The sequence below is a fragment of the Triticum aestivum genome, chromosome 2D (genome assembly GCF_018294505.1).
Source record: "Triticum aestivum cultivar Chinese Spring chromosome 2D, IWGSC CS RefSeq v2.1, whole genome shotgun sequence".
NCBI lineage: Eukaryota > Viridiplantae > Streptophyta > Magnoliopsida > Poales > Poaceae > Triticum > Triticum aestivum.
Window position 1 is genome coordinate 397,822,091 of NC_057799.1, and position 10,553 is coordinate 397,832,643.

The window sequence follows — 10,553 nt, forward strand, 5'->3', positions numbered from 1 at the left end:
ACTTTCCTCAGACTCTGCGTCCACCACACCAAATGCAACTGGGAATAGCCAGTTGTGTCCATCAACTGCAGAAGCTGCTACTAGTTGTCCTCTCCATCTTCCAGTCAAATGTGTAGCATCTACAGCCAAATAGGGCCTGCAACCATCTAGAAACCCCTGCCAGCAAGCCTTGAAACAAACAAAAGCCCTTCTGAAGCACTCCTTCTGAAATGATTTCCCTTTTATTTTGAATGGAACTGTATGCTTGTCAATCTCTACAACACTCCCTGGACTTGCCATCTCCACTTCAGCTTTGAAAGTGTAAAGCAGCTGAAAACTGTCATTCCATTGACCATTAATTCTGTCAAGAGCCTTTTCCCTAGCATTGAAAATTCTCATGTAAGGAATTTCTATCTTGTACTTCTCAAAAAGCTTCCCATGGAGTGCTGTTGGACCAAGTCCAGGTTCTTCTCTTAGCCAATCCAATATAGCATCTGCCACCCACCTAGTTTTTGCTAGCTTGGTTTTGGCCTTCCCCCCTCCCCCTCCAGGTGGACATGTGTGCTTGTGTGGGTTTTTCTTTATCTGAAACAAAATAAAAGGGTAAAAAATAGTTAAGAAACCTTACTCAACGATCTGGAACTAAATTACTAACTAAACTTGGATTACCTGAATATATTTGCTCTTTCCACCTACACCTAGGATATGGACAAAATACTATGAACCTTGCTGGCTCACTCCTTTTAATCTTATAGGTGTTTTCAGATATAATGCACCATGTTGTCACTGCATTCCGACAGTCCACCATTGATTGGAAAATGGTACCTACACTAAGCTCAGGTTTTTCCCTGTTCCACTCAATTGTTGGCATGTCATCACCATCGTATTCATCCTCGATTAAGCTGTCCATGTTCTCCACCTTCTCTTCATCGTCAGTGTCATCAAACCTAGCTTGGCTGATGGGCTCCTCCATATATTCATCATCCACTGCTTGCTGACTGGCTACATCGACCAGTTCAGGAAACATCATCTCGTCTTCATCATCATTTGTAGGCACTGCCTCGTCAGGTTCTGCATCTTCTTCTACACCAACTGCAGAAGGTACACGAGAAGCAGCAGCTGAATCGGAACCAGAATTGGCAGCAGGCATGTTGTGGCTCCATGAACCACTTGCTTTACTTGGTGTCGACCTACAAGGAGTGCCGGGGTGCTAGCTATTAGCACAGACAAATGATGTCTGAACTCCCTTCCCCTTCGCCCGTTTTGCGCGTGGCGGAAGCACATCGATTTGGAGTTTACCAAATCGCCAGCCAGCAATCCCAGCAAAAAGCAACGGCATATGATCGTCGCAAGTTAGTGGGAGAAATCTTTGCTCGTCACTGCTGAAGTAATTCAGTTCAACAGCATCGGCATCACTCCAGGGATAGGTGTTTCGGAGCTCAGCTCGCAAATCTTTGAAAGATATGCTGGTTTCTACCACTTTGGGATAGAAAAATGATGAAATCAAATGGGGTTTAGTACCACGCAGCACACTAGTTCCCATTCTAATCGCCAGCCGGAAAGCCAGCGCGGGATCAATCCTATTTTGTTGAAGGAAACAAAGGCTTCAGTTAGCCGGGTAAAATCGAGCACAAATTCAAACGATTCAAGCAAACAGAAGTCAAATACGGCCTACAATACACTTAGAACGTCAATTCGAGAGGAAACAATGCTTACCCAGGTTTAATCCATGAATTATCTGCCGCAGATTCCACCCAATCCTCTCCACGGTCGACTGCATTCCGGCCGTCCTCACTCAACATCGCTATGTAATCCCAGGTGGGGAGGTGGGCTATATCTGGCGGAGACGCGGCGTCGCCGACGAACTGAATAGGGGCATAGGGTGGAGGAAACAACTGCGGTGGACGCGGCACGACGCCGGCGGAGGGGGAGGGGCGGCGCGGTGCAGTGCGGCCTGTCTAGATTTGTTTCAGATTCAGACAAGCTGCCCAATACGTGTCTCCTTGCGGTCCCACCCGTCAGCAAGCAACAGTCAGACGAAGACTCGGCCCCACTCGTCAGCAATTAACGGTCAATGGACGGTCAAGACGGCAAACGCCCGCTATGAGCATTTGTGAGAGTTTCAGCTAAGGAAGAGGGGAAAAGTGAGCAAAAGTTTGGAGCGTGGGGAAAAGTGAGCACAACTAAGGAACCAGGGGCACTAATTTAAATATCCCTTGATAAAAACGGTTGTATCCATAATTATGATGTGATGCAGAGGCCGGAGTTTTTAACTTTCATTGCAACAAAGAAAAGACAAAGGGAAAATAAACTTTGTGAAACCGGCATCCTCTAATTTACTCCCTCCATTCCTTTATTTAAGGTGTATTATTTTCGGCACGGTAACCAAGACACTTAATTATAGACATGTTAGGACGAAATTACCCTTGGTAAATTTGTTGGTTAGTGGCAAGTAAATCAGTTACTCCAGGAAAGTGAGAGATACATGCAATTGACAGAGATAGAGTTTCCTTCTTTTGCTACAAGGAGAGATACAGACAATTAGGAGAGATATACTTTCCTTTTTTTCTGGAGGGCTAACAGGGGAATTATGAGGAATTAAAAGAAATGCACCCTACATTTTGGAATTTTATGAAAAAACAAGTAAACCTTATATAAAGGAATGAAGGGAGTATAATTTTACCAACTGGTGGGATGTGTGTGTGAACATAAGTTTGCCAGACCTAAATGACATATAAGAAAATTTACAATTGCCACGCATAACAAACTAAATCTGCCACATTTTAAAACAAACAAGAAAACTTAACAATTATGTTTGAACCTAAGTTGCCATTGTTTACCAAGATGACGGCAAAATGTATTGGAAAGAAAAATTATGAAATAGTCTTATGAAAACAAATTTGTTGTGGATGTTCAAAATAAATTTGCCATGGTGTAAAAAAGAAATTTATAATAGTTTGTTCAATGAATGTGTACAAAAAGGAATTTTACCGTTGTTTTTTCAACAAAAACTTGCCATTCAAAAATAGTTGACCACGTTAAAATATTATGGACCAGGGTTCAAATATAGATTTCACATGGTCCAAATATAAATCTACCATGGCAGAGAACGAAAAACAATATACCATGTATTATTCAGTAAATTTGATACGGTCCAAAAAAATAAATTTGTCATGGCCCATTAAATAAATTTGCTATGGTGCAAAGAAAAGAAATTCGCCATGATCTACAATAAAAACAGAATTTGTCATGCCATCTACTATAAAAATGTGAGGATCCACACGAACTACTTGCCATTGTGCTAAAAATGATATTAATGGCAAACTATGTGTAAGTTTACCATGATGGCAAATATAGTGTGAAATTGCTATGATGCACACGAGATACTTGCCATGATGCTAGAAATAACAATAATGACGTAATGTGTGTAAGTTTGGCAAGTTGGCATGTTTAGTGTAAAATGGCCATGATGTATGCAAGCTAATTACCGTGATGCTAAAAAGGCATCAAATGTAGTTTTACACACTAATTTGACATGATGCAAAAAAATATCATATCAAAAATTGTGTGTAAAGTTGCCATGATTGCATACACACTACTTGCTTGCATCTATATTTTTTTTGCTTTCGCTTTGCGACGGTTTGGTTGTCACTCTACTATTCGTGTGGTGGCATCTTCATATTTGTTGTCATGGTTACTTAAGAATCGTTTTTGCCATGGAAACTTAAAGCATGTTGTCATGTCAATCGAAATCTCACCCGTGGCATTATTTCGAAGGCGAGTACTAGGCGTCGGTCGGCCGGCCGAAATTGGGCCGACCGTGAGCAAGCCGTTTGATTGGTCTCCCTGAGCCGTCAGATGCAACCCCCCAGTGGATCTTCTTGCCCCCTCCCCGACTGGGTCAACGTGTGGGGGCTTCCCATTTCTTCTTCCCCGATCAAGTCCAACGACACCCCTAGCGCGACACCCACCCCTCGGCTCACCTCCTCATCGCCCGATTGTAGCACCGCCACGTGCGTCGCCGCATTTGTGCCTCTCGACGCCACAACAGTTAGCATTGAAGCACACCTGCTTTTGTGAAGCTCCAGTTTCTGTCGTTCCGGCTCTCCATCGGCGGGTTCTAGCAGGTAGCCCTTGTGGTTGTAGCATTCACGACGTTGCCTCCTCTGGTTTTGCCGCCATCACGCCACCGTGTTCATGAACAAAAACTCGGCAGAAGAAACAATATTTGTAGGTGGTAGCAAAAAACATAAGCAGTCACAACAAAGAATGACCATGGTTCGAGCAAAAAATGCATCGGCGCCTACGGTTGCAACAAAAGAACCTCACCGAATCCAGCAAAAGAATTGTCGATTTAGCAAAACAAAAGGCCGGTGCCAGCAAAATGACCCGTATCGTCGTCCAGTTCCAGCGCTGTGTGTGCGGATGCAACTTTTTTGTCGGCCGGTTCCAGCAGCAGCTAGATGCAGCTTTATGCCCAGCCAGTTCCAGCAAAAAACTTACCGGTTGTAGCACCGGGGGCGTTGTCTTCATCACCCAGAAGTGCTACTCGCCCATGGCCTCCTCTGCCCCCAGTTGCAGCACCGTCCCCACCACATTGCCTCGCCATATCTGTGGGAGGCGAAGGAGCCATGCGAATGCCACAACATTTGGGAGGCAGGAGCCGCACGAGCACCGCGTTGGGAAGCCACTCGCCGGAAAAGATCGTCGTGCGTGGGCTGACCATGGCCGGGGTTCGGAGGTGGAGGAGGGAGGAGAGAGACGGGCGACCAAATGTGTGGTTGCGCTGCGTCGAGGAGGGATAAGATGAAGGAGAGAAGAGAGAAAGCGGTGTGCGTGGGGCCCAGAGCTGCGTGACTCGCGTGCGCGAGGCACAAGCGCGTTAGCGAGCGAGGCAACCGGCCGAATATTTGTTAAGAGCTGAGATTCAAAGAGCTCTTCTACACATATGATAATTTTGTGCCCGACGCCTGCATGATACTACGTGGCAGCACCAACAACGTTTAGGCAAAAAAAAAAATTAAAGCTGATGCTAGTGCAGTTGGGAAGGAAATATCGCCGCAGATGGTGTCGTCCGTGAAGCAATTTCGAGATTCAAATGCAGTCCAGAAGGTTTCAATACTCGAAATTACTTCACACACCTCCCACCCAACGCTGTCATGTATCGTCATATTTGCTTCTCACGATCACGTAGATGGTGTCGTTCGTGAAGCAATTTCGGGATCAAACGCAGTCCAGATGGTTTCATTACTACCAACGTGGGATTTCTTGCAAATTCCTGAACACTTAATTCCTGAACGCTTAATTAACACCTCGGTAAGTTGTTTTTGATCAGCTAAATAGTAATTACCTCCGTCTGAGAATATAAGAGACGGGGATGATTTTTCAGTTTAAAATTAAACTGAAAAATGTCTTATATTTTGAGACCGAGGTAGCACTGTAGAAAGATTCCACGTGGTAGCCGTGGTCATTTCTTGTAGCTGCCGGCAAAGTAGGCGAGGCAACCAACGAGGGGTGCGTTGGTATACGTGGTGGGCTCCGACCGCGCATAGTCGGCGCGGTCGTCCGGGAAAACGTCGTTCTGGTCCGGCCCGCCGACGACGGCGCCGGTATGCACGTTGGGATTAGGGCCGCCGGCGTAGAGGTAGCCCTGGAAACCCTCCTGGCAGCCGATGTGCGCCGGGTGCGCGGCCACGGACGGCATGGAGGACGCCCTGTGGTGTATCCTCTGCGGGGAGCGCGCGCCGTAGCCCACCATGTAGGACATCCCCAGCGGGTTGTCGCCCAGCACGTAGTCCACCTGCCTCTTGGCCAGGGCCCTGAGGGCCTTGTAGGTGACGGGGAGGTTCTGGCAGGAGAAGGCGCGGTTGGAGACGGCCATGTACTTGGCGTAGGTGGTGAGCAGGAAGCTCGCGGAGGCGACGTACTGCAGGTTGGCGTTGCCCGACCGGTGCATCAGCCCGCCCGGCGTGTACGGCGTCGTCGACGTAGGGGAGCTGGACTTGGGCAGGACGCGGCAGATGAACTCCTCCGCTTGACGCGTGAACGGCTCCAGCCTCTTGTCCCCGTCCAACAGAGCCCTCTGCCCGGACGGATGCAATTTGTTAGCTGGGTGGAACCTGATGGCATATTGGCATTGAAGGGTTGCATGGTGTGTTTCAGTTACCCGTGACAGTAGGACGCGCGCTCCGGCGAGCTTGTTGTCCCAGCTGAACATGTCGACGCCGTCGTTGGCGCCGAGGGACATGAGGTCGTTGAGGTAGGAGCTGTTCTTCGTCGCCCAGAGCAGCCATGTAGATCCCCATAGGAGCTCGTCCTGCACACCGTGCGCGCAAAGTCGTGACAAGAAACACGCAGGAGCACTATATGAGGATTTTCAATTCGTTGCACGGCGTGATCTTTTAAAGGATTTGACTTGCACCTTGTAGCCGGAGTAGGACGGGTAGTAGTTGCTCACGCCGCCGCCGACGTGGTCGCTGTACTTCCCCTGATGCTGCCAAGCGAACGCCATCACGTCCCTGGCCGCCGCGACCAGCCTCCTGGAGTAAGCCGGGTCGGCGGCCTTGAAGACCACGCTGGCCGCGGCGAGCGCGGCCGCGGTCTCCCCTGCGACGTCGGACCCCGGGGTGGACGCCGACACCTCGTACACATTCCGCGGGGTGTCCATGTCCTCCGGCCGCTCCCAGCAGCGGTGGTCGGCGTCGGCGTCGCCCACTCCGACGTAGAGTTTGCCCGGGGTCGTCTTGGCTGCCTTCAGGAGGTAGTCCGTCGCCCACCGTACCGCGGCGCGCGCGTCGTGAACGCGCGCCTCCATCCGCCCGCCGTACTCGATGATGCTCCACGACAGCATGGTCGCGGTGAACGCCATGGGGAAATTGAACTTGACGTTGTCGCCGCCGTCGTAGTAGCCGCCGGTGAGGTCGACCTGCCGGCCCAAGTACGCCCATCAACCACACCCGAGTCAAGAAAAGTCAAATTATAGGTCAGCACGTTGACCACAATCATGCATGTGCCACAAGTAGACTTGCTCACGTTTGCGGCCGAGCCGTCGGACATGGCGGAGTTGGACCTCCACTTGACGGCCTGGTCCGCCGGCTGGGGGCCGGACCTCTGCCCCTGGAAGAAGAGCAACGACTTGGCGAGCGCGTCGGCGTAGTCTGGGTGTCCGGCGGCAAGGACATGGCTGGAGAACCAGACGAGGGAGAAGACAAGAAACGCAGACGCGCGTGATGATGGTGCCAAAGCAGCCGAATTGCTCATCTTCTCTCCCGACTGCTACAGCCTACCGCGTCTGGGCTAATGCGACATTGCAATGCATGGCGGTGATTTATACTAGTACATGCGACGGGCTAGGAGGAGCTCGCTGCAACGACGTCTACGTACGGTATCGCAAAATTAATCTCGAGCCAGGTTGCAGATTGTTTATGTTATCTCATGAGCTCTCGAGATCCTACACCGGAACGCGAGCTGGGTCAGAGCGATGGATCATGGGGTCGAAGTATCTAATCTAACAGATCCAGGGATCATGGGCTGAGGGGCTGAGGGGCTCAATTATAATCGGCTAACACCATTGACACTACTTGTTTTGGATTGTTGCTGTGAAAGTATGATGTTCTCGTAATCGCCCTGTCCTGAGAACTATATAATTGAGTCCCCACATCTTCTTTGGGAGTGCGTTCTCCTCTCGATCAGTGTGGTGCCTCCGGATCCTGCGATCCTTGGCAGCTTATCGGGTGGTTTTCGCGTACTCTCTTAAGGGTTACTCAAAGGAGGACATGGCGATCGACGGAGAGGGAGAAGCGTAAATGTGGCGATCTTGACCGGCCTTGCTGCCGGTACAGGCTACATCAGAACAGAAAAAGGCTCGCACTCATATGTAATGAGGTCATCTCGTGGCCCAAATCCAATTTGCTATTGCTCTGCGTGTGAAACTGAAGCATGTCTGACTGAACTCTGCATGTTTTCTCATCCAAAAGAATAAGAAGCACGTGATTACTACCCCTTCCATCCCAAAATGTAGTGTCTACTACATCTTTTAGTCAAACTTTGTAAAGTTTGAACAAATTTATAGAAAAACGTATCAACATTAAGAATACCGAATCTGTTGATGTATAAATGCATTGCATAGTTTTTTTTGTTGCATTGGCTAGAGCATGCACTTCTACATGGTATCAGTTCCAAGAGGTCTTGAGTTCAAGACCCGACTGGCGCAGTTAAATTGCAGCCCACTTTCGGCTCACGTTTTACCCTGAGGGAGCCACACGTGAAGAGGAGTGTTGACGTATAAATGTATTGCCCAGTCTCTTCCATCAGATCGGTTTTTTGGTTCCATTGGCTAGAGCATGCACTTCTACAAAATCAATACAATTACATTCATCATGAAATATAACTTTCATGAGGTATATATTTATTGTATTTTTAGGTAGTTTACCAAGCTGACTGCTTGGTCATGTAGTATATATTTGATATTGCATATATATATATATATATATATATTTGGTCTACCAAGCGCCCCTCCCCCTTCTCCGCCGTCGCCGAAGGGCGTCGCCAAGCAAAGCCCATGCGGTGCCACTGGCAGCGGGGCCTGGTCTCTCTCCCTCTCGATTCGGACGGGGCGACGCGAGACGCCAGATCAGGCGGAGGCTCGCCCGACGGCTGGGTGCGCGCCCGGCGTCGGTTGCGAGCTTGGGGCGGCTCGGGCGGGAGGAGCGGTGCCGGCGGTGGTCCAGGCAGAAGCAGCGGCTCGAGGAGGCAGGCAGTCGTCCAGGCAGCGGCTCGAGGGGGCTTCCTCCCGTCTGGACCTGGGCCTGCGCAGGGGCGGCGGCTCGGCTTGTCATGGTTGTGGCTGGAGGATGGAGGGGGTACCGGGGTAGCCGCCCCGTGGAGAAGGTGGATGGTGGTGCGGTGGATGTGCGACTCTTGTGGCGGAGGATGGTGGATTGTGGTGTTGTCTCTCCCGTCGGTGAGGCTCGAGGTGCCGTGTGTGCTGGGGTTGTCCTTGGCCGTGGGGCACGGTGTTGGGCAAGCGCTACTCCGGTGACACTGGCCAGTCCGATGGTGGCGCACTGCCTCCTCTCGTTTATAGGAGGTCTTGACACTGGTGGCCTAGGACCGGCGGGCATGGTGGCTTGGATGCTTAGGTGTCGGTGGTGGTCTTGGCGGTGGGTGGTTTCAGCTCCGTGTGCGAGGTGGTGGCAGAGATGGTGGAGGTGGTTGTGCTGCGTGATGCAACACCTCCTATAGTGTTGGTCGGCCAGATTGAGCAACTCCAGAACTTTGGGTTTTTGTGATCTTGGGCTGGGAGAGATCCCTGCTTCGCGACACCGAGGGTAGCAACGGCGACGTCTGTGGACGCCGTCCCCTCCTTGGAGGCGTTGCTTTGGCCCCGGTTCGACTCCCTCCCTCGTGCTCAGGGGAAACCCTTGGTCCGGGCTCATGACCAGGCGGCGGCGACGTCATAGCATCGTTCCCTCCTTGGAGGCGCCGTCTTGTAGCTCGAGGAGTCCCGGTAGCACGGCTCAAGTTAGTGTCGGCTACTACTCTGGGCGTGGTCCTCTGGGGCGCCATGTACACCATCGTCGGCGCCCTCCCGACAACATCGTCTTTAGGTCTTCCTAGGCCTTGTCGTCCACTTGCCGACTTCTTCTTGGCGCAAAGGGTGGGATAAGTTGGTCTGTGTTGTCATCGAGTCTTGGTCTTGTTGTAGAGGTCTCCGGCATTGGTTGTGATTCGACTTGGTTGCTATGTGGCTTGCCTCGCTCATCGCCTTTGGCGTGAGGTTGACCTAGGTGTAGCATGTATCGTAGTTCAAGTGGTGGGTGTGTTCGGTGGATGTGGATGCTAATCCTTGTGATTAGTGTGGTAATGGCAGAAAGACGTTGTATCCGGCTTCTTTGCCGCTTCTTCTTTATTTTTGCCGGATAAAACATAGTTTTATTCCATGCTAATACTGCTAAAACAATATACGGTACACATGCTTATGCATATTCTAGAAAAGAAGGATATAGATATTTTTCTCTAGAACACTCCTCCGTTATATTTTTTGCATTAATAGTTTATTCACTGCAAACAAAGTAATCAATTATTGCAAGCCAGATGTAGTTAATTATCGGATTCCATGATACTTTCCAAAAACAACAACTCAGTTTGTTTGTACATAAATACTACCTCCTCCGTTCCTAAATATAAGTCTTTTTAGAGATTTTAATATGGACTATATACGGAGAAAAATGAGTGAATCTACTCTCTAAAATATATGTATCATCCATATGTGGTCCGTATTGAAATCTCAAAAGAAAAACTTTTATTTATAAACGGAGGGAGTTATCGAAAAAAAACACTAATTATTCAACTCCACCCAAATCATATGTGGTCCTCGATGGTCATCTAAGTATATTGTCGTCACTCCGGACGCGGCTTTTTTGCTCCTAGGTGCATATGCACCCATTGTCGAAAACACACATTTTGAAAAGTTGAAAATTTTGGAACAAAAATCCCGCGTGTATATCCGGACATTTTATGTCCGTTCACAAGGTTTCGGTGAAAAACGACGTTTTTTGTGGCTTGTGTAAAAA

At 49.5% G+C, this 10,553-nt stretch overlaps 1 protein-coding gene across 2 annotated transcripts; it reads right to left on the reverse strand.

Annotated features, from left to right (window-relative positions):
* Positions 1 to 5,252: 5,252 nt before the first annotated feature.
* On the reverse strand, positions 5,253 to 7,259 carry LOC123049414 (endoglucanase 11-like). 2 transcript variants are annotated; one of them, XM_044472334.1, is made up of 4 exons: positions 7,012 to 7,259; positions 6,401 to 6,904; positions 6,146 to 6,295; positions 5,253 to 6,061 (listed from the first exon to the last, which is right to left on the reverse strand). In XM_044472334.1, the coding sequence occupies exons 1-4, from the start codon at positions 7,237 to 7,239 to the stop codon at positions 5,447 to 5,449; spliced, it is 1,497 nt and encodes a 498-aa protein (XP_044328269.1). In that variant the 5' UTR covers positions 7,240 to 7,259; the 3' UTR covers positions 5,253 to 5,446. The 2 variants fall into 2 exon arrangements, with proteins under 2 accessions (XP_044328269.1, XP_044328268.1); XM_044472333.1 differs by having other exon boundaries at positions 5,253 to 6,295.
* Between the last annotated feature and the right edge of the window lie 3,294 nt (positions 7,260 to 10,553).